Source organism: Orbicella faveolata, unplaced genomic scaffold (assembly GCF_042242905.1).
Source record: "Orbicella faveolata isolate gen_17 unplaced genomic scaffold, um_ofav_v1 contig_34, whole genome shotgun sequence".
NCBI classification, from domain to species: domain Eukaryota; kingdom Metazoa; phylum Cnidaria; class Anthozoa; order Scleractinia; family Merulinidae; genus Orbicella; species Orbicella faveolata.
This window is the reverse complement of record NW_028301563.1, coordinates 4,094,478-4,121,676: the sequence shown is the minus strand read 5'-3', so window position 1 is coordinate 4,121,676 and position 27,199 is coordinate 4,094,478. Positions and strand designations below refer to the sequence as shown.

The following is a 27,199-nucleotide window of genomic DNA, read 5'->3' as shown; positions in this document are numbered from 1 at the left end:
TCAACGTTATTTTCAAGTCAAAATGAATAAGAAAACGTTATTTGAATATAAATGTACAAAACAAATCCTTAGAGACTTAAAATAAAACACTATTAACTGCGAGAAATATTTGCACGCAGTGTCACGTAAACAGTTTAGCACGAACGGAGTCCTGGGTATTTAGCCCAGGTTTTAGCTCCTTAATAAACAAATAAAGAAGCACTCCGTTCGTGCTAAACTGTTTACCTGACACTGCGTGCAAATATTTCTCGCATTTAATAGTGTTTTATTTTAAGTCTCTAAGGATTTGTTTTGTACATTTATATTCAAATAAATTAGAGTTTTTAACCGTGACGGTTTTAACTTTTGTCTTATCGCAATGTTTTAATATTATAATGATTGCTAAAGATAAAACAATTCAAGTAAAGAAGTAAAATTGGTACTGAAAAAAAACGTAATAGTGATCAAAAGGATAGCATTCATTTTCCTTCTTTGTACTTAAAACAAGGCCTGTATTTAAAAACCTGTTTTTGCAAAATTAGATGTCGAGTTTATGCAGCTGTCTACAGTTATTACGAGGTCTTGTTGACGATTCATTTATTCGTGGAGGCAAATTGGCTAGGCTAGGCTAATCGGTTTGAAGTTTGAACTAAGAGTTTTGAACACAGTGCAATGCAAATTTTCAATTTTATTGAAAGAAAACAATTACTTTCTTCACCTGCTGTAAAACGGTATAATAAACAAGCTATCTTATCTACAATTACTCAAAATTAGAATAATCGGTTCCTGTAATTTATATTTTGTGGCTTGGATTAGCATAAAGGGTATTGTTTGAGAGTAGTAATGAAAGAAAGCCGTCATGGCCGCCTCATTACGATTTGTCAAACGTCTAAACATTTTTCGTTCAATTCAACGATACCTTGTGCCCTTTGCCTTCGTTCTATATGTTTTTTTCCTGTACAGTCATCTCCAATCGGCACCGATGGATCAACAAATACTTAAGTTCAACTTTTCGACATCAGAAGGCAAAAATTTGGGGAAAGGGTTGATGAGTTTACATGTAAATGGCTTCCTTGTTTCAACAAGAACAAACCGTGGTAAAACTGCCGGCTCAGCAGTGTGCGTTGTCGATCCTGCGATAACAGATTGCCAAACCATGGGCTTTGCAGCATTTCTTCTTTACACTTTGGATCATATCTTGCAGTGCCGCGCTTTGGGAATTAACCAACCTACTGTGTTTTGGAGGGCCTGTAATTCAGTTTGCTCGAGAAATCCGAGAGTAAATTCGTGGGACTGGTATTTTGAACCTGTTAATCATGGCTTGGAACGGAAAGTCGAAAATGTTATATGTCTTTTAGAGGCAACTGGCGCTCTAACAATAGAACGTTTAAATGAAAAGAGTCAGCACAATTTAGGAGCAATTCTAGACAACAGTTTTAAGAACCGAAGTAATGTGGATGGATTTGAGACAAGCAAAATTATAACCACACAGGAGAGATTACGAGTTAATAAACTGATCCATCAGTACGTTAAACCTAATTCTAGAATAAACGAGAAAGTAGAGATATTTTACCAGCAACATCTGGCAGGCTTCACGGTTTTAGGAGTTCACGTTCGAGGAACAGATCATTGGAAGGAAACAAGCGAGAAAAGGCTGCCATCTTTGATGAGTTGGGTTAAAAAAGCTCAGTCAATTCTGGAGACGTTGCCGCAACCAAGGAAGATTTTTATTGCAAGTGACAATAATGAAGTTATAAAGAAATTTGTCTTCTATTTTGGAACAGAAATGGTAAGTTTATTTCAATTGTTTCCTTTTTGCTATTTATGTTTCCTAAAATACGCGAAAGTGGCAGTAACACTGATTTTAAATCATGAACAAACAAGTTGTTAAATATTGTTCCATAAGTGAGATTTACATAGAGAAAAATACATGGGCGAGTACAGATATAGAATTCCTCTTCGACTGTTCAACTCGATATCTCATGGGTGAGTGAAGCGAACTAGTGAGATAAAGTTGAACAAGAAGAGAGAAATCCTGTATCTACAAGGCAACCATGTGTTATTTTGTTTATTTGATATAAACATGTTACAAAGGACGTTTTTTTTCATTTGGCGATTTTCCGAAGATTTCTGACCACTTAACAAAGATTATGAAGGACTTCCGAGGAAGGTCCAAAGTGGCCGTTGAATCAAGGTTTTCATTACAGTGTATAGCTGACAATTTTTCCGGGACTTTGGTCGCTGGCCGCCAAATAAAGGTTGGCCGCTTAATAGGGGGTTACATACATACATACATACATACATACTTTATTGACTTTCCCTTTAGAGGGTTCCTTAATAGAGGTTCGACTGTATATCCGTTTTGTTTTCAGGTTATTTTCACGGACGCTGTTCGGGCGGAAAGATACCACGATCAGCTCCCTCCCCATGGCTTTACATTTGAACACAATGCCGCTGACCCATATGAGCGACAAATTGGTACTCAAGTGTTGATGGATATTCTGCTATTAGCCAAGTGTGATCAGTTCTTACACACCGAGTCCAGTGTAGCCTCTCTTGCCAGCTACTTCAACCCACATATGACCAGCTACTTCCTGCAGGATGAAACAACTGACAAGGTTTGTCGAACCGCTGATTGAAAAGAATCTGGAATAATTGTCATTAAATGTTTGATGAATATTCTTTAAAACAAAAATGTATTGAAATAAATCGGAAAACGACGGTAAAAAGAAAGAAGTAAATAGAAATTTTAACCACCCTGGAGGTCCTGGAGTTAATCCCTTTTCCGTCGCCAATTTTGATCATGTGACGTCATACGATATGACGTAACAGAGTGCACTAAAAATCACTTCCTCGGGGTTTTTTTTTCTTTCTCGTTCATTCTTTTCGTCTCTATCTTCCTTTAACTGTTTTTGTCTCAATCCTGTCAAATAAAGGATATTACCTAATATTTGTTTCTATGTCCCACGTTCATGACAATTAAATTAATATATTTTTCATATATCTTTCCAGTTTTCCTGGTACCATGCCTTTTCCAGAATGTGACGGAAAATTCATGTTCGTGGCAATAAAGGTTGTTGTGTTTCTTAATCTACAGGTGCAAGGGAAGGTTCGTGAAAGAATTACACCGAGAGAAACAAGGAGAATAGAACAGGAAAAACCGGATAAGAACTGGAATCCGTCTCCTGCTGAAACTGACGAGTTTGTTGAACTGTTGGAATGTTTTCAGAGGAATTCTGCAGGAAGTGCTTGTCCAAATATTGCGAGGGGAATATTTGTTAGTTCAGAAAAAGCCAGGGATCTCCCCAAACGTCTTTGAAAATTGATGCAATATTGAAGCTTGTTATTAACTGATCTTTCACGGAATTTTTGGGCAGCTTAGTTCATGATCATGGTTCATCTTGAAGTATCTCTTATGAGAGAGCGTTACAAGTAAAATCCCTGAGCTGTTACCTGTTACCTATCTTCTTTGTGCCATGTGGCACATAAGGCCTCAACACAATCCCGCCAACCAGCTCTGTCAGCCGCTGCGATTTGTACCTCACTCCAGTTCTTCCATCCAGCTTTTTCCCTTTCTCTCTCTGCTGTCTTCCTCCGTGTTGTCTTTGGTCTAGCCCGTTTTCGCCGCCCTTCTGGGGTCCAGGTTAATGCAGTTCTGCAGTCATTATTTGGTTCTTTCCTCATGATGTGACCGATGAATTTCCATCTTCTCTTTCGCTCGCCCTCACTGAGGTTTTCCATCTTAGCCATCTTCAGGACTTCTTTGTTTGTAATTCTTTCTTGCCAGCGTATCCCTGAGCAAATAACTTTATTTGTCTCATGCTGTCGGTAAAGGTTAAGGATGGGTTAAAGTCTTTTTCTATCACCCATTGTAGGAGACAACTATGAGTTTTGGAAAAAGGTGAAGACGAGCAAGGTAATAGTTAAGATTGTTACCCAAAAATATGACGACAGCTCGCTACAGGATTTCAGTGTCCTAGTAGCTACGTTCCGCGCTTCCACTTTCCTCCCTTTACTAGGCTTCCTTCACAAGTTGTCTCTATAAATAGTCCTTGATTTTTCCTTTCCTTTATTTTCTGCCTGTACTCGGTTCATCTCACAAGGAATCATTTACAACGACTCAAAGAGTGACGTTTCCGAAAAAGAAGACAAAATAGTAAAAAAGAAAACCTCAACTGTATTTAAAAAAGTTAAACCGGTCCAGCCCCCGAAGAGATTTGAACTCTTGACCCCTGGTTTACGAGACCAGTGCTCTAACCACTGAGCTACGGGGGCCAGCTTAAATGGTCATGCCAAACATTAATTTAGAAAAGCACAGTAACACACTCTTTTAATTGTTTGGTACAGCTTGTCAAGCTTTCTCTTTATTTACCCAGTAATATAAACGGCATTAATAAAAGGAGGTCTGCCAGGCACTGCAAAAAAACTGTACGAGTTTATGAGTAATGGTGAAGTAGAGTTCAGTCTGTAATCACACGACTGATCAACAAAACCAGACAATAATTTTGTTATAGTTATGATTACTCTTAATTAAAGCAGAAAGCCAATTGAAAGAACAGTTTGCAGCATGCAGGAGTAGACCTCAGAGGGATTTTGACTCTTGACCCTTGGCCATTACTAGTTTCTGGAGGGGGGCAGGGGGATCAGAACCGCACCTTGCTCTCTTGTCTCCCTTAGCCCTTCCGTCCTCTATTCTCCCGAGTTCCCACCCTCCTGTCTTCCCCCGCCCCCGCACCACCACCACCACCACTCACTAGACTCCTGCTCTGACCATAGAATCAGTAGAATTCCGGCCCCTGTTCTGAGTGTCTTCTTGTCTGTGTGAGGTAACTAGAAGACCAGTCAGCACTTCTACCGGTTCTGGAAAAAGTTAAACTTGACTTTACTAAGAGCTGAGAGAGAGTTTTGTTTCGTTTTCAGGGCAAGACACTAGAAGCTCACAGACTATTTTTGTTTCTTAGGCCTAGTTAGCAAGGGTGAGAAGAACGAATCTATGACATCTATTAAAACTACGTACGCCATTCTGAACAATAAGCGCCTTTCAGTTGGTGTTATTCGTCTAGCATGACTGTCACCTGTTTGGCGTCATTACGACTTAACCAAACAAACCACAAACTACGTTTAACTATTGTTACCTGTTACCTAGCTTCTTTTTACCTCGTGGCACATAAGGCCTCCACAGAATGCCTCCAATTTTCTCTGTTGGCTGCAGCAGCTCTTGCCTCATCCCATGTACGCCATCCCGCGCTGTTTCTCTCTCTCTCTCAACTGTTCTTCGCCAAGTGGTCTTAGGCCTTTCTCTCTTCCTTTTTCCTTCAGGTGTCCATGATAGGGCTATGTTGGTATGGCTGTTTCTGTTTTTTCGTAGGACATGCCCTATCATCCACCATCTTCTCCTCTTAACCTCTTCACTAAGGAACTTCGTCTGTGCCTTCTCAAGGAGCTCTCTAGTGGTAACGTGATCTTGCCATTTTATTTTGAGAATCCTCCTGAGGCATTTGTTGTGAAACACATCTATTCGTTGGTCATCTCCCATGTTCATCTTCCATGTCTCACATCCATACAGTAGCACCGGTACAACTAAGGTTTTAAACAGTCTAAGCTTGGTCCTCTTCATGATGTTCCTTGAGTTCCATATTCTTTTGAGTCTGGCAAATGTGCCTCTGGCCTTGGACAGCCTGTTTTTCAGATCTTTCATTCCTCCTCCCTCCTTACAAATGGTAGCTCCCAGATAATTAAACTCCTCAATTTCGCCGATATCTTGCCCATCTACTGCAACCTTCTCCTGACTCTTCCCGTTGATCCTCATCACCTTTGTCTTTCCTTTGTTGATTTTCAGCCCGACCCGTCTTGCCTCCTCATTCATTTTAGTAGTCTTGTTCTGTATATGCTGTTTAGTAGAAGACAAAAGCGCCACATCATCTGCAAAATCTAGATCATCGAGTTTAGATGCAAAGTTCCACCTGATTCCGTTTTCTCCTTTTCCTACAGTCCTTCTCATAATCCAATCCATAGCTATCAAGAATAGAAATCCAGACATATAATAATTGCATCCTTACTTGACGCCTGTTTTGATGTTGAACCACTCACATGCTTCTGCCTGATCTTCTACAGCACAATTGAAGTCTTCATAGAACACTTTTACCATCCTTGGTATGGAATCCCTGTTCGGGATTCCATATTTCCGCATAATTAACCATAGACTTTCAAGGTGGAAGGAATCAAATGCTTTTTCAAAGTCTATGAAGTTAATATATAAGCTTGCCTGCCACTCGTTTGCTTGTTCAATGATGTTCCTTAATATGGAAATCTGTTCTGTTGTTCCCCTGCCTTTTCTATACCCTGCTTGCTCGTTCCTCAGTCTGATATCAACTCCATTCTGTATTCGATCAATCACAATCCGTCCAAGTATTTTGCCGACTACTGAAAGTAGAGTAATTCCCCTCCAGTTCTTACATTCTTTGAGGTTTCCCTTCTTTGGCAATTTGATGATCAACCCTCTTTTCCATTTGTCCGGGATCTTTTCATGTTTCCATACTTTCTCCAGTAGCTGATGCACTTTCGTTGCCGAGAATTCCTTGTGCGCCTTTAACAATTCAGCCATGATGGAGTCGACGCCTGGAGATTTCCCATTCTTTAAACGCTCAATTGCTGCTTTTACCTCGCCGATTGTTGGTTCAGTGATCGCGATTTCTTCAATCAATTCGCCTAGCTCGAACGCACATTCATCTTCCATTGTTATAGGATCTGTTGGTTCTTCTCTGTTCAATACTTCTCTAAAATGCTCTGTCCATCTTGCCTGCATTTCTTTCTTTCCGCTCACGAGATTACCGCTCTTATCAAGGATGGCTGTGCTGCTCTTAGGTCTTTCATTGCATAGCACTTTCGTCAATCCGTATAGTTTTCTCATTTTTTGTTTTCTTGCAGCATCCTCGGCTTCACTTGCGATGCGATCCATCCACTTCCTTTTATCACTCCTTATGCTCCTCTTAACTTCTTTACTCTTTTCCTTGTATTCTGTTCTTAGTCGTTTCTTGATCCTCTCTGAACGAGTACTTAGAATCCTCTTGTTTATCTCTTTTCTTTGGTCAACAAGCGCCCACGATTCTTCTGTTATCCACGGCTTTCTTTTCTTCCTAGGACGGCCTAATACTTCATCTGCTGTCTTCGTGTATGCTTCTTCCATTATATGAAACTCCTTTTCTATCTCGTCCTCCTCCTCTCCATCCGGTGACTCCTCTTCCAATGCCTGATATCTATTCTGCAAAGTGATCAAAAAGGTTTCCAAAACGTTCTTTTCTTTCAACTTGTTGGTGTCATACCTTGCCCTTATACTTCCCTGTTCTTTGGGTTGTTGTTTTCTTAGTCTTAGCTTCACTTTCGTGCATACAAGATGGTGATCGCTTCCAATGTCTGCTGATCTATAGACTCTGGTGTCAATTACTGAGTTACGAAACTTCTTGTTTATCAGCACATGGTCTATTTGATTTCTCGTTTTTCCATCCGGCGATACCCAGGTGGCTTTGTGAATATCTCTATGTGGAAACCACGTTCCTGTTATTATCAGCTCATTCATATCACGAAATTCGCGAAGTCTTTCTCCATTGTCGTTCCTTCTCCCAATGCCTTGTCTACCCATGATTCTCTCATAACCTCGGTTGTCATCACCGACCTTTGCATTCATATCACCTGTGATTACCAGCATATCATGTTCTTTTTTGTTATTCAACACATCCTGTAGTCTCTCGTAGAATTCGTCCTTTACAGACTCTTCTGCATCCTCTATTGGTACATATACATGTACAATCGTCATCTTAACATGCTTGGAATAGAACCTGGCTGTAATCATTCTTTCGCTTATTGGTGTCCAATCTATGAGTGATCTTGCTGCAAATCTGGTCATCAGTATTCCTACTCCGCCTCTGTGGCTGTCATCTTCTCTGCCAGAGTATATGATAGTGTCTCCCCCCTCCAGCACTGCTTTTCCTTGTCCTGTCCAATGTGTCTCACTAATTCCCATGATTTCAATACCTCTCTTCTTCATCTCTCTTGATGCCTGTGCTATGTTTCCACTCTGGTATAACGTTCTCACGTTCCAGTTTTTCCTATCTTCATGACGTTCTTTGGGTGGACCGGTGATCTCATCTGCCCGAGGGCCTCCGTTTGGCTTTCACCCCCATGCGTCATCGATCCTCTCATGGTGTGAGGAGTGACCACGACGTCCCCCAGATCATTTGAAATTATTCTGCTTCTGGTTTCGGTAATAACATGTTTTTTACAGGAGCGGGTATCAGCCCGCAGCCCAACCCCCAACCTGGAGGACCAGGGAGCCTCTTCGTCTGACCCCTACTCTTCGACCTGTTCGGCATGGGTGACCCTACCAGGTGCGCATGGCACCCGCCGACATAGCTCTAGGGGTCACTGGGGCACGCAAACCACTCCACCACGATCAGGTGATGACTCCACGGAGTGCACGTTTAACTATTGATAGTTACATTTTTGTTTTTTCCTTACGAGGGAATATCGACGAATTTCCCGAAAGAGTATCAAGTCTATCAAAGACAGTCAGACAAAGAGTTTTAAATATTTCTCGAATTCGAGTGGATATCCTTGGACACTTCTTGTGGCTTAGTCCGGTAGACCGTTATTTGATCGAGGTCTTATAAGTGACTCGAAAAGTTATGGTGAAATGTCTTTGAAATGATAAAGACCAAGCCGAATGTTATGGCTGTGTTGTATTTAGTCGCTGTTTTGCTTGATACAAGCTTGTTAGTTGACATAACTTGCTCACGTGTGATACCGTTTGTAATTACTTATGATATCAAACACAGACCAGGAGCCATAATCGGGGACGGAGACCGTAAGTCTCGGGAACAAATTGCGCCATCCTGACGTCATATATCCGCGCGGATTCACGCACGTGTCGGGGGCTCTCGCGTGGATGTTGTCACGTTGTGTGATCAAATGGTGAGAGTTGAGAGATTCTTTTGCGTATTTTTCACAGCGATGGCAGGGAATAAGGCAGGGAATACGAACCAGGGCGCTTATATGTAGTTTTATGCTCTGAGCTAACGGAAAAGGTGGGTTTTTCAGGGTCGAAAACAAGACTTCAATCTCGCGCTGGGAATGAATACTAAGATCTGCTCACGCTAGTTGTAAGCTTACGCGTATGTTTTTGCCAGGGGGTTTTTGCGTTTGTTCTGACTTAAGAACAAAGCAAGAAAACTCTACACTCTGGTATCGAGTTAATTTGTGAGTTTCTCAGACAATGGGTCATCATAACCAAAACCTGTTTTGACGGTTTCTTATTGTTTCTGCTTGTTTGGTGAGTTTGCAAAAGTTTTTGAAAGGAAAGTCTGACGCGTACAATTAGCTCATTTTCATAGTGCAGCTCGTGCACTTTCAAGTCCGAGTCGGTGTTTGAATTGTCAACAAATCTTGACAAAGATTTCTTTCGTTATCTTTTGTGCTGACATGCTGTAACAAATTTCACGAACGCAAAAAAGGCTACTAACATCATGTGTGTTTCTTCAACATAAGCATAGTGAAGTTTTACACTGCGAAAATGAAAATAGACAAGGAGTTTTGATAGCTCGATCAACAAACTCGAAATCGTTATTCCAAGTTGATTAAAGAAAGCGTCATCGTAACTTTGCTGATTATTTCTGCTTTATTCACATATTTCCAGCTTAGCTTTTAATATGTTCTCAAACATTTATCAATCTTAAACATATTTAAAAACTATAGAGTTATTGTTTGAGTTCGATGTGCGCTTTCACACGAAAGAGCGGCGGAAGTACAATTTGTCATGTTTACTGACTGTACTGAAACACGCATCAGCGGGCGCTCTCATTCATTGACAACAGAGAATTTACTGGATTTTTACGCGAATAAAACTGAGCAGTATCTACGGACGTAAGGTTATTGGGCCTTGGATGAAACATCAAGCGTTGCTTAAAATTCAAGCGAAACTCAAACTAGCAACTATTTTGTTTTACTTTTCGGTCGCGATAGACTGACAAATTCCTCGCAAGTGTGTGGCAAGAGGAGCTAGGAAACTATGAAGCCCTGAAGCTCTGCTATATCTAAATATATCCAGCTAGGTTTTTGCTGTGTAATGGAAAAGCTGTTAATCTTCAACATATGTGAAATTTAAAGTGGAGTAATGTACAGCTCATGTAAAAGAAGCATCCGTCGGAACACAACTTGGTCAGCGATATATATAAGCTTACAGCGGAACATACCTAAATTCGACACTGTCTTACTTCACTCAAACTGGAGCAGCTTACGACGAAAATACTTAAGCAAAATTCCAACAGACGTGAACGCGTTGAGTTGTGGGCCAAAAACATGAAAATTTTCGGGAATTTCGGACGCCATTTCCTCCGCGCGACATCCGCAAAAATCCTCGCAGCATGTACGCGCGTGTGCCGCAGGCGATGGCGCAATTTGTTCTAAAAATAGAATTATCGTCCCATATCATGGGGACAACCTTAATACTAGAAATGGCGCGCGCTTACGGTCTCCGTCCCCGATTATGGCTCCTGACACAGACTGCAATGTTTGGGCTACAAGTAGGCTACAAGTAGGCTACAAGTAAGCAAAGGAATAGAGTGCAAGGCTGATACTACGTGAAAAGCGTTTCGAGACGCCAACATGACAAGAACCGATAAGGTAGGATCACAACAGTGGACAGCTGTTTCGCCCTTTTTGGGGCTCGTCATTACCGTGTAGCGAAGATATGTAACGCCAGCCTGGCGTTACATATCTGAAACGATCTGAAAGCCGATACACTGGGTCAGCTAAAAGATTACTAGATAAGGGGCGTGTACTCTCTGGTTACAGACCTTACTTTACAGCGCGAGATTGTTTTGGGTATTTCTTATTTTAAATTGTAAGGTTACGACAGCGTGCTGACATGTACATCGCTCAGGTGAATTTGGTATTTGCCGTCGGAGACAAAGTTTGCCTCACGACAAGAAAAGCAGCACGTTCATTCCATGATCGTTTCAAAGTTGCTTTCCGTGCATTTCACGGCTTGTCTTTGTACTGTACTAGTTCTTCAAATTACAATTGAATTCAAAAAATTTCGGTGCAATAGTCCTGGAATAGTAACTATAAACAGCATATGGACATGTAAGCTTTAGTGTAAGCGGAATACGAAACTCAGTGTAGGCAAATTCCATATTCTATTTAGACAAGAATGACTTCGCTTGTTTCGCTCAATCTACAGCATGTTGTTTCATGTAATATATCAAGCACGAAAGACCGTGTTTGACCACATTTCCAAACACCGAGAAGAGAGTTGAAAATACGACGCGTAGCGGAGTATTTTTGATCAACTTCGAGGAGTTCGGAAATGTAGTCAACCTCTGTCTTTGGTGTTTGATGTATCTTCTCAATCGAAACTAGAACTAAAAAGAAAACGGTGAAATAAGATCGTAAAAATTTATGCTAATTAAGATCAGATTTCCAAACACTGTCTCAGTCCTGATTTCCTTTGTTTAAACTTGATGAATTACTAATGAGTTTGAGAAGTAAGCCATCAATCATTTTCGTCCCCAGTGCTACTCGTTTTAAAATGTCGACGTCACCAAAGAAACGGAGGCTCTGGGGACGAGAATGGCCATTAATATATTCAGTGGTTATGTAATAATAATAATAATAATAATAATTTTTTTTTTTTTAAATTTTTAAAAAAGCAAACTTTATTGAGCACTTTTCCATACAAACTTGAATCTTACATGTATCTGGTAAAAAATTCAGAAATTCTGTTGTTCCTTAAGTTTTCGGTAATTATAATAGTAATAATAATATCAAAATAATAATAATAATAATAATTTATTATCATCATCGTCATATCATATATGTCATGATATCATGGTTACTACAACTAATGCTAATACTACTACTACTACTTTTTTTTTTTATAAATAAGGTATATACAAGGTAAAAGTAAGTAAAAGAAATAAACTATTAAAACCTATTTCAACAGTGTTTACATAATAATAATAATAATAATAATAATAATAATATTTAGTGAGGGAATCCAACTCGCCAAAGGTGGTTTTCTGAGTGGAGCCCTCCTTACTGGTTCTCGCCTTGCTGCGAGGGTTTCCTCCGGGTTCTCCGGTTTTCCTCCTTCCACAAAAACCAACATCTCCAAATTCCAATTCGACCAGGATGGAGGACCCGCATGGAAACCAGCTAGGGCTGGTGGGGCTTCCTCTCTAAATATTGCAGGTTACTTTATTTAATCCACTGAGGCCTTTGTTTTTTACAAACTGGGTGGTCGCACACGGGAGGTGTAATCACTGTTGATGATTCTTATTTTCTGGTAAAGAAAATGATCTTCTTTGTGCAAGCAGAGAAAACAAGAACCTCCCGAGGGGGTGAAACTCGGCCGGAAACAAGGGTCTATCTGATTGATATGACAAAACATATACTCACAGCTAAATGAACCAGTTGCTAATTTTATTGACATTCGTGTTTCTGCTTTTCGTTTTATTATTACAGAGTCAATGTGATTTTATAAGTTTATTTTGTCTCGTTGACCATAAAATAAATCGGAACATTGGACATGTTGAAGCTCGACAAAGCATTAAATTAGTTAAATATCGCATACCTTATAAATTTTCTAAATTAAATATCGTAGGCAATAATTCTATGGTAAGCTTCCCGGCTTGAATTCAACAACACAGCCAAAGGACTTTCGTCGGTCAAAATTGCAAAAAAAAAAAAAAATTAAAAAAACTATCAAGGGAAATGAAAGCTGCCAACCCGTTGTATATCAAGTTTCTACTCCAGCAATGCGAGTTTACTAAAATAACAACCAAACAAGATGAAAAATAATTTGACGGATCAATATCCTCCGGTGGGTTATTAACGTTAACATACTATTAAATAATACGCTCTTTATAACCTATCTGTATATGTACCCAAATATAATTTGAAGGCAATGCTTGTCTGTCAGCAGAATTCTTAATAATCAATAATAATAATTTATTAATTTATATTGCGCTTTTTAACATATAGTGATCAAAAGCGCATTACAATATTCAAATAAATCGACATCAGAGGCCGACAAAATATATAAATACTGTTGAAAACCTTGACGAAACAGTTCGCTGCTGTCATTAGGTAAAAACTCCTCTGGATTCAAATACACAAAAACGACAACTGTAGCAGATTGCCGAGAAAATACGATGATTGTGTTGCCACGCGACCCAAATAAAAGACTTATTAGATAACCAACACTTGACTCCTAGTCAGATACCACAAATGAAGAATGCACCCAGTGTAGGAGAGAATGTTTGCCATTGATGTGAACCCATGTACCATGCAGAACTCGTGGGTCATCCTCACGTACGTTTCGTCCTTTTTAAAGGCTTCGTCCTTGATGGGCCCAACATCGTCACCGTATCCGTGTTCCTTTTCGTAACTGTATCGTTTTGTCATCAAGGCAGTCGTTTTTGGTTCCAGAAACAGCTTGTTTATTAATGTGGCCAACATTGATACAGCGAGGCCGGAAATCTGAAAAAAGCAAAAAACCATGTGAAAAGGTTATGATGGGAAACGCAAGAGGCACATCAGAGACTGGAACGGGTCTCATCTCCTAGACACCTATATGGATCATTATTAGGGACAATACGGCTTCGAATACAGCGCCCCAGTATGGGACGGACCTTTTTTTCCGGAGGGGGGAAGGGGCTGTTGGGCAATTTTCTGGGACATGAAATTGTTTTCTCTCCCTACATGACTTTTTTTGGTGGGCAATAGCTTAGCTTGTGTAAGAATTTTTTAACATCGAAATTAAAACAGGACCTGGTTAGTAGGAAGCACTTGCTCATTTTTTCCCCATGGCTCCCCTTGCGCGAATTTTTTTCAGCAGTTTTTGGTGTGAAGGAATTTTCTTTGGAAATTGCCCGACCCCTCCCCCCCCCCCCCTCTCCCCTCTCAAACTCAAAAAAATAATGGTCGTTCTCTAAGTACTGCATAATGAGATTCGCCTGAGATTTATTCCCGATTCTAATGTGGCGAATATGCGTCCTCGTTTACTAAGCACTAATCAGGCTCAGTTCCGAGTTATTTATTATTATTTATTTATTATCATCAAAACGAGTCACTTTTTGCCGATATTTGCTAACTCTATGTAATAAATACACTCTATCTTGCAATTTACCTGAATATTTTCGTTTTCTTTCCACATCTGAACGGGATGCATGAGGTAGTACGTTGCTAAGGCGACGGCGGATAAACATGACCCCACGGTAAAGTAGACTGGGAAGAGCTGACTCTGCAAGTGACCGAAGTTGTGTCTGGTCAGGGTGAAGTACATTTTGTAACCTGCAAAGAGACACATCAGCTTGTCATATATGACGATAGGCTGTGGTTAAGAATTCAGAAGTAATGAGCCTCGCTACTTTGGAATTTAGCAACCTTTTACCATTGCTATAAAAGGTCATAAACATCCTCAAATTCCAATTCGGCCAGGATAGCAATTTTCGTTTGATTCATCCTCAAATAGGGTCAGGGTTTAAGACCCTTCGCGGAACACACCTATCCGAAATTTATGGCAGTACTCCCCTCCCCCCCCCCCCCCCCCCCCGAGGATAGAGGACTCACATGAAAACGACTATTTGGCTTCCTCTCTAAATATTGTTATCCATTTGTTTAGTATACACCTTGAGACTCAAGAAATTTCTCGAAAGAATAAAATTTCGCGTTATTACAAGATTTCTAAATTAGAATATTTAACACATGAGAAAAACGAAGATTGCAGAAAGTCATAGGCCACTGCTGAATGATCTTCTTGTATTTTTTTTTTCGATGAATGGTTGTAATACTATTAACAATGGTTTAAGTTGAGAAACATCAGTGACGATGATAAATGTTTTGAGTTGTACAAAGACATTTTGTTCACCTTTTATACAATAAGAAAAAACTTCATCGACCCATCAGAGGATAAACTAGTCGACGATCGACTAAATAGAACGGTAACTTCAACTGAACAGATAACAACAAAAAGATTTCAGCGGAAACATTCAACAGAGGTAAATATGGCACAAGGCGTGCGTTCAGTCCCGGGGGGAGGACTTCCATATAAAAAGCACGGGGGGTGCTCGACGTACCTTATAGGGGTTAAAAGAGGCAGTTTTGGTGCCTCTTCGGGTGTTCAGCCTCAAAAGGTCCACAGCGAGAGCTTTTACGGTACCTTTTAAGGTATTGAGCCGAGAAAAAAACACGGGAGATGATGTTTTGTTTAAGAATTAGTACCCATTGGGAAGGAAAAAAAATTCAAGCCACGCCCACAAAGCAGGATAAACACTGAACACGAGAAATACTATTATGCACGTGAGCTTTTTTTCATAAAGTATTTGAATTATGAATCATCAACCCGTGTTATATAATGACTAGACCCAGTGCTCCCCAGAACCTGTCTGTTCAGGGTCTGTCTGTCTCCGCAGGGTGTATAAGAAAGGACTCGAGTCAAATGGCAGCAAATTGCAAACAAGTTAAAACTGAAGCTGTGTTAAGCAGATATAAATTTTGTCGTGTTATGTACAAAAGAAAGAAAGCAAATAGACCGTATTAATCTAGTTTGGACAGGCATTCGATAAGACTGGATACTGCAATTAAAACAAACATATTTTCAGCTGTAGATGTGAAGTCTGTGAACTTGTTGCCTGGAGCGTCAATCGATTGTCATCCTATAAAATTGTTTCCCAAAGTTAATCGTCTACTTCCTAAGCAGCAAATCTGTGGCTTGTACCAGACCTTCTACACGCAGTAGATACAAGATAATAATATCGATACTACCCTTCGACGAAAGAGGGCAATCTCTGCCAAGACAATGGCATAACAGTTACAGTCATAGACGATTAACGATTGCAATCACTGGGAAACACGAGAAACTCAGTGTATTATTGCACGAAACATTCCGTGAGAAAAAACTCAGAGTGATTTCAATATTCTTCCACCCCCCTAAGCTATCAGAAGGCTTTTGATAAGCTCCTTAGCCTTAATCTGCCACTTGGACGATACAAAGTCTCGAAAAGTCAGAGCGTTTTATAGAAGGTGTTCTGTATTCTGATAAATAACCTTATCTCATATGATTCATAATTGTAAAACAACCCAAAGGTCAGAGATATTTTAAACGATCTAAACAAGTATTTTCCTGTTTGAAGGCCCACCTGTTGAGTTTGTTATTTAAACCCAATCTTTATTGTGAAACTTTTGAAGACTTCCTATTGACACTGCAGGGCGGTTAAGCAAAATAAATAAACTCTTGATATGACTTTCTAGGAGGTCTGCATGAGGTTGCATATTCCACTCACTTGGGCGTTGAAAGGGTTTTTCACCTTTTAACAGGATTTCGAACACATTTATCAACGCCGGAAGCCTAGAATTGCGTAGAGTATTTACGTGGGTGATGTCTTCCTCAGCTACGGAACGGCTTCTGCACGTTTTCAGTGAGTACCTCCATTACTAACAGACCCACCCTAAACGCCCGTTTACAATTTCTGCTGTCATTTTCTTTTGCCGACCAACAAGGCTTTGAAAATATTCTATCAAAACAATTTAACAGCACTGAGGATATGCTGCGTTTAAATACTGTACTGTACTTAGTATCTGTATGTGCCAGCTATACCTACGCAGCCTGCTTATCAAAAAACGTATGGGGCATAAAAGGAAAAGATATTATGACTCGTTTTGTTGCAACAATTTCACTCCCCTTCAGTCCTGATGGATCGTGTTCCCATACCGATGAAATTGGCTTCTTCCAAACACTTTAAAATACACATTGTCTTCAATAAAAACCAGGGGGAAAAAGGTCTTCAAGGAACTCACTTCTAAGTAAGTGGAAAACAAAATTTCCACCCAACCCTACTCACCGGCAACAAAAGTGACCCAGAACTGCATTCCAAGCCAGGTCGCAAAGGTGTACAAGTGTAGCAGTCCCAAGGCAGTCGTCAGCAATTTACCTCGGTGAATTTCCTCGGAGATTCGCGAGGATAAGGTGGCAAGCACTAACAAAGAGGCCAGGCCCACTAAATTAACACACACTTTAAAAGTCATGATGAAAGTCTTGCGGCTGAACGGAGCTGATTCTGGCTTGCTTTGGCTGGTGATTCAATCTGTCTGATGTTGTTTGACCCGAACGAACAAGTCGACCTTCTTTTATAGCTGTCACGGATGCGGCAGTTTGCGTGCATGTCAACATGCGCGCGTGTGGAATAATCGGAAGTTAAACAATCCACTTGTAGTATGTAACGATACACTTAACAAAAATATTGCATCATAACTGGATAAATAGCTTACGTGAAAAGTCACATTTGCAGCCTTAATTTCCAACTTAGCAAAATTTTATTGCTAAAATTGTGTAACTGAGTACTGTAGCAGAAATATTTTATCCCGCAGAAACAAATTGACGATCTTGTTACTGTTATGTAACAGGTGGGACTTTTATTTGCTTTCACATAACTACTGGAGGAAAAAACAAATATATCTGCTCGTCGAATAACTGTCATAGCATTGTTATTAATAATTTCAATTCTGCGTCCAGGTGGTTTTGCAAATCTGTCTGCTTCAGCAATGAAAGAAGTTTAACCAAATTAACGGCTGGACTCAAGTGGAAAACACGCTCAGGTAAAAAACGTTTGAAATTGGGCTGAAAATAGAACAGCATCGACGTAAGTTTCTTTTTTCAATACTGAAAGATGTGTTACAGCCACAAGGCAATTTCTTGACGTGAAAGAAAATCTTCCATACGCATTTCCCGCTCTTGTGGTTCTCAATTATCGAGCTAAAATTTGCTACGTGGTTGATTTCAACCGCAAGAATAAAAAAATGCACAGAGCATCGACGAAACATTATTTTTTTATATCCATGACACAATCATACAAGGAAAATGTACAGAACAAACACTTGAAGCATACAGATAGGAGGGAATGCACGCACAAATTGGTTCAGTATTCACTTGTATCCATTTAGCTTGTTCAGAATTTATCTTTAAGTGTTCGACTATTACAGTTGCATTTTGCATTACCCAGCAGGGGTCACAAAGAACGAAATCTACTTTGATTTGAGACGGAATTGATAATAAAAAAGGGCAAGAGTTTCCCTAATCTGCCTGTACGTAAAGAGCTGTTCACTTGTACTATCTCTATTGACAGTTTATCAATAGGCTTGTTTAAGATGATTGATTATATGATTATACCTGATCTAAATCAAACAATGATCGTATTTACAGGCATTCCATTACTGAAAAAATAAATGGTACTGCACAACAATCCGTGCAAGCAAAATTTTTCTAACATTTAATCTTATAGTCTCAGCTGCTACATCGATCTTACAAAGGACAAATCAGGCCAATCTTTTTAATCGAACAGTTGGTATATATCTAACGACGGGGTGCATCAGTAAAATCTTATAACCCTGTTATGTTTTTAACGTAAAAGATATGAACGCCCAGACTGGCCACCTAACATTTTCACTTATTTCAGAAGTGTGGTTTCTAAATCGGCTTATGAGGGTGGATAGCTACGCAGGACAAGTGCGGGATTTTCAACAGGAAGCAGGCTTTTTACCTAAATTATTTTTTTTAGTTCGAAATGCTTTATCGACACACTGAAGAGAAATTTTGTGTGGGTTGGGTTTGTAGAACGTAAACGATGGTTCAAGATGTAATTTTTAGTTTTATTTCTAAAGCATTCAGCAAGCGCCTCTTAAAATTCTTTAACAAACTGAATTTCAAATCCAAATCCCTTTTGAACTGTAAGCTTAGCAAGATTTTCAACAAAGCTGACGTAGTGTTCCGCATCTTCTTATAAATTAGAGGCAAGTAATTAACAGGTAACTTAGCGCGCGGTGTAAAGGTGAATAACTGACATCAATAAAAATAACTTATTTTTTGCAAGTTGCCCGACGTAGAAAAGCCAGGGGCGTATAACCAAGCAGAGAAAAACCAATGTATTTCTCCAGAAAGTATTTTGAGAATTGTCTTTTACTAAATTGCTACTGTGAAATGACTATCGCGTTGATTGTTGTTATTAAGAATATCGTAAACTTGGTCTACTTATCCGGATTTGAGTCATAACATCATCAGACAGGTTGTGTCAAGATTAGAACTTCAGCAATAACGACAAAATCCCTCGCGCGTAAATTCCTGTGGCTGGTTGGAATCGTGTTTTTTGGCACTCAGAGTACAAAGTTCTTGGCTTTGCCACATCACTGATTAAAAAAAGACAATCGCATAATCTGCAGGCCGATAAATTCATTTATACTTCATTTATTTATAACAACTATAGACAGATACAAGATTGAGGAGAAAGCATAATATAACTAAGATATACCAAAGCGTTAACTAATAAACTGAAAGTACAATAACGGACATGCAATTTCTTTACATGCTTTAGGTTCCCACGAAAAACTTGCGATACAGTCAGGCCGGAGGGAAGTACTGAAACTAAAGTCACGAAAAATGGATTACAAAGCCCACAATGTCCTAACTTTTTGTTCCGGTTTTTCATAGAATGGTGGATTTTAATTTACGTTAGCCCTTTTCGCATACTGAAGTCTTATTTTCCCGCTCGTTAAAATATTTCATTCCACCTAAGGCAAAACAATCGTCAAAGCCTACTTTTTCCATTTGGAGAAGAAAACCTCCATCTTTGCCAAACTATTGGTTACTTCCCGAAGCAGGCTCCGAGTTCGAATTTAAATCTTTCAGGCGTGTAGTTGCAAACGTCTATTGATAAATACTTGTTCAGTTAAGTTTACCAACACAGTTCTCTTTTGATACAAATCTGCCACAAGAAATATTTAACTCTTGTACATTTCTTTATATCAAGTTAAAGTTTTGTTCTGTTGTAAGGAACATTCTGTTTAAGACCGATTAAATTTCAGTCATTTTAGCGCAATCGTCCTCAGTCGCCAAAATTGATCATTACCTGAACATTACGGAAATGATTAGCATGCTTGCATCTTATATCACATGACACAACGGTAAAGTGTTGCCAAAAATAAAATTGTAAATATCATACGTATATACCGGACATTGGCCGTGGTCGGTTTTTTTCCATGTTTTTTTTGTTTTGTTTTGTTTTGTTTTTTTTTTCAAATCCGGTGATCCAACGATGCTTTAATTAATTGAATTTTACGAACCAGAAACGAGAACAACAGAATACCAGTACATATCTACAGATGGGCGAACAAGGTTGGGTTATGTCGTGTTGAAATGTTGCGATCGTTTGGCCAGGGGCTTAACGAAGGTAACCCGTTTACAACGTGGCTAAGCAGTGGAATATTGAATAAGAACATTGTTTTCACGGCCTAGGCTGAACATTCTTTTTTTTTCTGCTGATTGCAGGCTGAAAATATTATTGTGAATAATAATAATAGTAATAATAAAGTTTCGCAAATTTCAGCCTCGGTATTCTTATAAAATATTTTAAAAAAAGAAAATATATACACTCAGTTCTATCGAGGTACAGAAACACGAGGGAACGAGAAATACTATGGGAACGCGAGCTAACAGGCGATTGTTTCAACAGCTTTTCTTGATTTTGTTCATTTTCATACAAGGAAGTCACAAATCATGGCCTCGTCCACACCATGCAGGACAAGTTTGAAAACGCAGCTTCATTTCTACTGTTAGGCTTACCGTCCACACTCAAAATCCGTCGCGAAAACGCCGGCTTTGAGGCTTATATTGGACGGAAAACACTTTGAAAACGAAGCTTTTTGAAAACGGTGGCGTTACGACAAACATGGATTTCTGCCCGAGCTTTCCTGAAATACGAATCCCAAATGACCGGTGATTGTTGCGTTTTCAAATTTTTACGGCGTAGTGTGCACGGAAAGCGTTTGATGCGATTTCAGAGTGAAAACGTCGTTACGATTGATTGAGAAGCTCGAGTTGAAGGCACGTGCGAAACTGTATCATGTCCGTTTTGAATTACACATCGGGCTGCGAGCGCGGAGATTGTAGGGAATGAGAAAGCGGGTTGTGTGAATAGTGCACGTAACGTCAAAAGCTATTTCGTCTACGGCTGGAAGTTTGAACAAGCACAAAATGGAATGGATCACTGACTTTTTTTTTCTTTTAGTTTTAATAGCAAACAGGCTCTAATATATAAGGCTTTCTTCACTGCAGATTTGAATGTTACAATCGCTACCAGAAAGGCATATCAGCGACAAGTATTGACTATTTTCGTTATCTTTCATCTAATTAGATGGCGAAAGGGTCAAAGTTAGAGGGGAACTCGATCGATTGACAAACAGGATGTGGGAAAACATATTTTTCTAAAGGGTGATCCACAAGACTAAACGATGAAGCAGACGAAAATCAATCCCTTAGAAGCCTAGTGAATAATTTAATCAATTAATTTTGTTTCCATGATTGAAATAAAAAGACGCGTGGTTGCTCAAACGGCTAGGGTTAGCGGCTCACGTGCGCGCCTCCCGTGAGGTCACGTTTAGCTACCTGGTGAACTGACGGGCCAGGTGCGGGAGAAGAAAAAGGTATAAAGGAAATGGTGGTTTAAAATGCTGTCAATGCATTCGTACTTGATGGAATTGACTGTAAGTTTCCTCTCACCACTTAAAGAATAAGGAAGGAAAAAAATATTAACTGACTAAGGACGATCATGCCGTGAAACCCGCTAGCGAATGGTACAAACCATTTTGCGACCGTTTAACTTGTCCATTTGGGCCGTACAAATTAACATGATGCTAGCTTTGTCAGAAATGATGTTTTGCCAGATTGGTGCCTTTTAAAAATGCTTTGTAGTTCGAAATACTTCATCAACACGCGAATGAGCGCGTTTGAGTAATGAGCTTTATCACGTTTTCAGGGAAAAACATCAGATGGGTTGGGTTTTGTAAAACGTGAACGACAGCTTAAGAGTTAAGTTTTATTCTTAAATTTCAAGCTGTCTGCGTTAAGTTCAGCAGGCACCTCTCAAAATTCTTTCAATTCCAAGTCTTCTTGCACTGTCACTTAGTTGAAGTAATATTCCCAGTGTCTCTCCATAACAAGGTAATTTAACAGTTAACTTATTGAAAGGTGTTGAGGTGAATAACTGTATTCTTAATTTTAGTAATGTTTAAAGGCGAGGGCGTATAACGGAACAGAAAGAGAATAACCGTATTTCTCCAAAAGTATTCCAAGAATTCTCATTCAGTCTAAATTGTTATTGTTCAACCACTACGTTTATTTATTTTTTCTTTTTTGAAGTAAACTGCGTCTTTTTATTTGGATTTGTGTCAGCGCATCAACAGACCGGTTGTGCCTCGTCATAACTTCAGCAATTAGAAAAATTTCCAGAGCGTACATTCCTGTGGCTGGATGGAATCGTGTTTGTTTGAAATCAGTTCAAAGTTCTTCGTTTTGTTGACTTTCAACTGATCAAATGATTAAATAGACAATTACGTATACCGTATGATCTAGCAGATAAATTCCAGAGCGAATGTTATTTCACAATAGCAAGCACGTTATGAAACTGATAAACTGATACAAGAAGAACAAGCACGAGATAACTAAGATACAAAACGTCAATAAGCTTTGCTTGTAGTGCAATAACGCAGACGCCATTCGTTAGAGTAAAGAAACTGACCCGTCAGGCCATGTAAAGGGAAGTAAAAAGTCGGCTGAAATGAACACGTCTGCCAAGTTAAGATTGGGCAAGTTGAAAAATGGATTATAAACCTACAGGTCGTGAAATATTTGTTCCTCTTTGGAAGCAATTTTTTGTACTAAAATCCAAGTCGTCATAACGTTTAGTGTTGCACGTGCAGTACCCTTGATATTTTTAGTTCAGAAACCTTATCTGTTAGCCTGATCCAAACACGTATGCGCATTATTGGGTAATGAATCCTTTAATTTTCTTGGGAGTATTCTTTTAGAGCGGTCATAACGGGTTGTTTGCGTTGTAAATGATATATGTCTTTAGCTGCATGTGTATGTGGGTGAGTGTTGGAATATGAAGCGAAAAAAGGCCAACTTTTTCCATTTAAAAATGAAATTCTTTTACAAACTGACTTGTCTTGGCCACTTCAGTGATAGGTAGTGCATCAAATACGAGACCGTGTTTGACCACACTTCCAAACACCGAGAAGAGATTTGAAAGTACAGCACGCAGCAGTGTTTTGAATGAATTTGAACTTCCTGGGGTTTGGAAATGTAGCAAAATACTGTTTTGAATGATTGATATCAAAACTAATTTGAAACTAAAGCTAAGGTGAAAACAGCTGGACAAAGAAATCAAGATGTATAGTTGTTGAGATCAGATATACAGACACCGTCAATGTTATGATTCCATTTGTTCAATTGAAACTTAATGAATCATTGATAAGTTTGAAAAGTACAGCTCCTAACCATCATCTGATCAAAACTCATAGAAATCTGCTACAAGTGGTTATTTTTAACGCTTGGTCATTTCTTAAAGTTATGTTCCGTTGTAGAAAACATCCTGTTTACCTTTCAGACGTTTCAGCACAAGATTGAAGTGGTCATGCACGGCAGAACGCCCTCGTCAAAATTGATTGAGCAAACACATGACGGAAATGTTTTTTTCAGCATATATAGCATACTTGCTCATCGCTGGCTTCTTGCCTATTTAGATCCCAGGACACAACGATAAGATGTTGACAAAAATAGCATTGTAAATTACACTGAAATTTCGCGACGCCCTCCATGCGAGCATAAAACACGTACTAGAAACACTGGCTCTCCTTTTGCTCAAATCTCTACGACGCAAAATTAAATTTTCCTATGAACTTAAAACGAAAATAAAACTTCATTACATATTTATTCCTTTACTTTGATTCAGGCGCTGTACTTCTGTCGTGCTTTTGTCAAACTTAATCCCTGAATTTAGTTTGGCACGGAAGAAAGCGATGTCTGAACTGGGCCTAAGGTAACTCACAACAGCATGGCCAAGAAACGTATTCTGCAAGACCTTAAAACGAGAAGAAATTCGACAACTGAATTTAGAAAGAATGATTCATTTCCAGTTTGTTTTAAGATAACGTACTCTATGTTCTCTCGATCTAGGAGACTTTGAAAAAGTTCTATCCTTGAACCTCTCCCGCGCTCCGAGGTGACTGTCAGTCCATTTTATTTCACGATCAATATCAAGCCTATCAGAAGCCACCCACGTTCCCGTTTTGGAATAGAAATAGATCATAAAATAATCTAGCTGCACGGGCAAGGGAAAAAAAAAGTTTTGTGAGTAGTGCAAGGCCTTTTTTTCAATGGCAGGACGACTACAACATTTATTTATACCAAAAAAAAGGAAAGAGGAATACAACAATTTGAAACTCGGACGTTTGGACGTTTGAAAGAGGCGCAAAACGTTCCAACAAGCGCAAAACGGAATAAATAACTGCCACTGGGCACTAAGACGTCCACCACAGGCTTCAAAGGGGCAACCACTCCGAGAACAGCATTAACTACAACCGTATGGAAGAAACTTTACTGCAACTATCTTTAGTTCCGTGACAAACGATTCGCTTTTTTAGGATTTAGAACAGAAAGGGTCAAAGATAGAAGGGAACTCGATCGAGGGATAGATAAATAAACAGGATGTGGGAACACTCCTGCTTTTAAAAGGGTGTTTATTTCCATAATACTAGAAGATTAGGCAGACGAAAGTTAATCCGTTCAAATTCAATTTCTCAGTATTTAGTGAACCACTTTCATGTCTCCACCGTGTCTTCATGATCGAGACGACAAGAAGTGTTAAGAGGCCCTGCGCCTAAGAAACGACCGATGATTTCCGGCTAAAAAATAAAATCGGCCGATTTTTATCTCCCAAGTAGAGGTTACCGAATACTATTTAAAAATGAATTTCTTTTGTTTCAGTTTCGCTTTAAACCAAAAATATCGAGCCGCAAACTTTTTCCGTCTGATAGCAGCAAAATCAGGCCGAAAATAAGGCCCCGCAAAATACTGTTCAGAAATTACTATCGCGACGCAAAATAATGAGAAAACTACACAGTGTTGAAGAAAAAGGCCTTTTAATGCAATATCATTCGATAAACATCAAAAACCTGCCGAAGCGATTAAAAAATAAAGTTTCAAATGTTGCATACTAAATTAGATGGAGCGTTGGAGCTGATTTTAAAATAATTATTTCTCAAAAGTTCAACGCTTTTGAAAGCAATCACAGTGATGAATTAGACATTGGAGGGATACACATCACGTCTTTGGAAAATCATTTTTCGGCCAAAGTATATTGACCTTGTACAAAGCGTTCAAAGTTACCGTGTTTACCGTTATCCTGCTACTTCGGCGAAACACTTCTCTTTTGCCAATACGACCGTGGATAGCGTGTTAAACGCCACTTTAAACCTTGCTAGGCATTCAAAGACCATCCTGAGTAGAAGGACGTAGAATTGAAAGAGAAAGGAAGATGAAAAATACGCAGAAAAAGAAAATAACTCGAAATTACCATCTACTAACGAAAGTTGAATCTGGAAAATGTCGTCGTGTGACAGCGGCCATTGACGTCATTTGTCACGTCAAGTCGCAAGAGCGTGGGAAAACGAGTCTGCAATGTCCTTTCGGCGGTCAGCAGCTGGGGATCTAGTCGTGACCCCATAACTCAGATCACGCTGCGGCCAAAACGGTGTGGCGGTTGGGGAAGTTTTTCTTTTTGAGTGACCATCATTTGTGAAAAATAACATAACAATGTTCCACTAAATGTTTTCTGGCCGGGAAAAATTGTTTCCCTATTTGTGCATTCGTTTGGATTCCGCCGCTATTTGTACAAATGACGTCAATGGCCGCTGTCACGCGACGACATTTTCGAGATTCAAATTTCGTTAGCAGATGGTAATTTCGAGTTATTTTCTTTTTCTGCGTATTTTTCATCTTCCTGTCCCTTTCAATTCTACGTCCTTCTACTCAGGATGGTCTTTGAATGCCTAGCAAGGTTTAAAGTGGCGTTTAACACGCTATCCACGGTCGTATTGGCAAAAGAGAAGTGTTTCGCCGAAGTAGCAGGATAACGGTAAACACGGTAACTTTGAACGCTTTGTACAAGGTCAATATACTTTGGCCGAAAAATGATTTTCCAGAGACGTGATGTGTATCACTCCAATGTCTAATTCATCACTGTGATTGCTTTCAAAAGCGTTGAACTTTTGAGAAATAATTATTTTAAAATCAGCTCCAACGCTCCATCTAATTTAGTATGCAACATTTGAAACTTTATTTTTTAATCGCTTCGGCAGGTTTTTGATGTTTATCGAATGATATTGCATTAAAAGGCCTTTTTCTTCAACACTGTGTAGTTTTCTCATTATTTTGCGTCGCGATAGTAATTTCTGAACAGTATTTTGCGGGGTCCTATTTTCGGCCTGATTTTGCTGCTATCAGACGGAAAAAGTTTGCGGCTCGATATTTTTGGTTTAAAGCGAAACTGAAACAAAAGAAATTCATTTTTAAATAGTATTCGGTAACCTCTACTTGGGAGATAAAAATCGGCCGATTTTATTTTTTAGCCGGAAATCATCGGTCGTTTCTTAGGCGCAGGGCCTCTTAATTCTTCAGAGTTTCTTGCATAATTTAGATTTCTCAAACAGCTATATTTAGCGGCCACTTGCCTCGCGTGCGGTTGGGCTTCCTGGTGAAGTTTACATGACGCACCAAGTGCGGGGGAAGAAAAAAAAAATCATTAATTAAGGAAACGGTGCCTCAAAACTGTTCTCACTTCATCCGTACTTGAAGGAATTAGAGCTTCCCCTCTTCAAGCATTGTTCAACACCCTCCGCTTAAAGAATATAGAGGAAGGAAAATATTAACTGACAAAGCCGGAAGATCATTCCGTGAAAACCGAGAGCAGGATAAACCATTTTGCGGTTTGATTTGTTTATTTGGGTACAAACATACCCGCCAGTTTGTGTTGGCACGATCCCATGCCAAATTACCGTAATACGATTTTCATACAAAAAAAAAAAAAATTAAACTGGAGATGAATGACAAAATAGATCTTCTTTCGTAAAAACTGGTCTTGCATAATTTAGATTTCTCAAACAGCTATATTTAGCGGCCACTTGCCTCGCGTGCGGTTGGGCTTCCTGGTGAAGCTTACATGACGCACCAAATGCGGGGGAAGAAAAAAAAATCATTAATTATGGAAACGGTGCCTCAAAACTGTTCTCACTTCATCCGTACTTGAAGGAATTAGAGCTTCCCCTCTTCAAGCATTGT

General features: G+C 39.4%; 3 protein-coding genes and 1 non-coding gene across 4 annotated transcripts; 1 reads left to right on the top strand and 3 right to left on the bottom strand.

Moving 5' to 3' along the window:
• Positions 1-130: 130 nt before the first annotated feature.
• On the top strand, positions 131-4,405 carry LOC110068018 (uncharacterized). The gene is made up of 3 exons (XM_020775380.2): positions 131-1,768; positions 2,352-2,597; positions 3,077-4,405. Exons 1-3 carry the CDS (start codon positions 839-841, stop codon positions 3,296-3,298), a joined length of 1,398 nt encoding a protein of 465 aa, XP_020631039.1. The 5' UTR covers positions 131-838; the 3' UTR covers positions 3,299-4,405.
• Trnat-cgu (transfer RNA threonine (anticodon CGU)) lies at positions 4,182-4,254 on the bottom strand. The gene has a single exon. It is a non-coding gene; the product is annotated as a tRNA-Thr (tRNA).
• A 1,629-nt stretch (positions 4,406-6,034) lies between the features above and the next one.
• LOC149104340 (uncharacterized) lies at positions 6,035-8,023 on the bottom strand. Its single transcript, XM_089272213.1, has one exon. The coding sequence runs from the start codon at positions 8,021-8,023 to the stop codon at positions 6,035-6,037; it is 1,989 nt and encodes a 662-aa protein (XP_089128339.1).
• A 4,409-nt stretch (positions 8,024-12,432) lies between these two features.
• Positions 12,433-17,148, bottom strand: LOC110068120 (transmembrane protein 205-like). Its single transcript, XM_020775494.2, has 3 exons — positions 16,875-17,148; positions 14,162-14,325; positions 12,433-13,512 (listed from the first exon to the last, which is right to left on the bottom strand). The coding sequence occupies exons 1-3, from the start codon at positions 17,056-17,058 to the stop codon at positions 13,222-13,224; spliced, it is 639 nt and encodes a 212-aa protein (XP_020631153.2). The 5' UTR covers positions 17,059-17,148; the 3' UTR covers positions 12,433-13,221.
• Positions 17,149-27,199: the final 10,051 nt, after the last annotated feature.

Excerpts from the sequence above, each read along its gene's own strand:
- LOC149104340 (XM_089272213.1), bottom strand. The coding sequence starts at position 8,023 with ATGAAGAAGAGAGGTATTGAAATCATGGGAATTAGTGAGACACATTGG.
- LOC110068018 (XM_020775380.2), top strand. The coding sequence starts at position 839 with ATGGCCGCCTCATTACGATTTGTCAAACGTCTAAACATTTTTCGTTCA. Across the intron at positions 1,769-2,351 it reads TCTATTTTGGAACAGAAATG|GTTATTTTCACGGACGCTGT; the intron begins GTAAGTTTATTT and ends TTTTGTTTTCAG. Across the intron at positions 2,598-3,076 it reads AGGATGAAACAACTGACAAG|GTGCAAGGGAAGGTTCGTGA; the intron begins GTTTGTCGAACC and ends CTTAATCTACAG.
- LOC110068120 (XM_020775494.2), bottom strand. The coding sequence starts at position 17,058 with ATGACTTTTAAAGTGTGTGTTAATTTAGTGGGCCTGGCCTCTTTGTTA. Across the intron at positions 14,326-16,874 it reads CTGGGTCACTTTTGTTGCCG|GTTACAAAATGTACTTCACC; the intron begins GTGAGTAGGGTT and ends GTCTCTTTGCAG. Across the intron at positions 13,513-14,161 it reads AAGAAAACGAAAATATTCAG|ATTTCCGGCCTCGCTGTATC; the intron begins GTAAATTGCAAG and ends TGCTTTTTTCAG.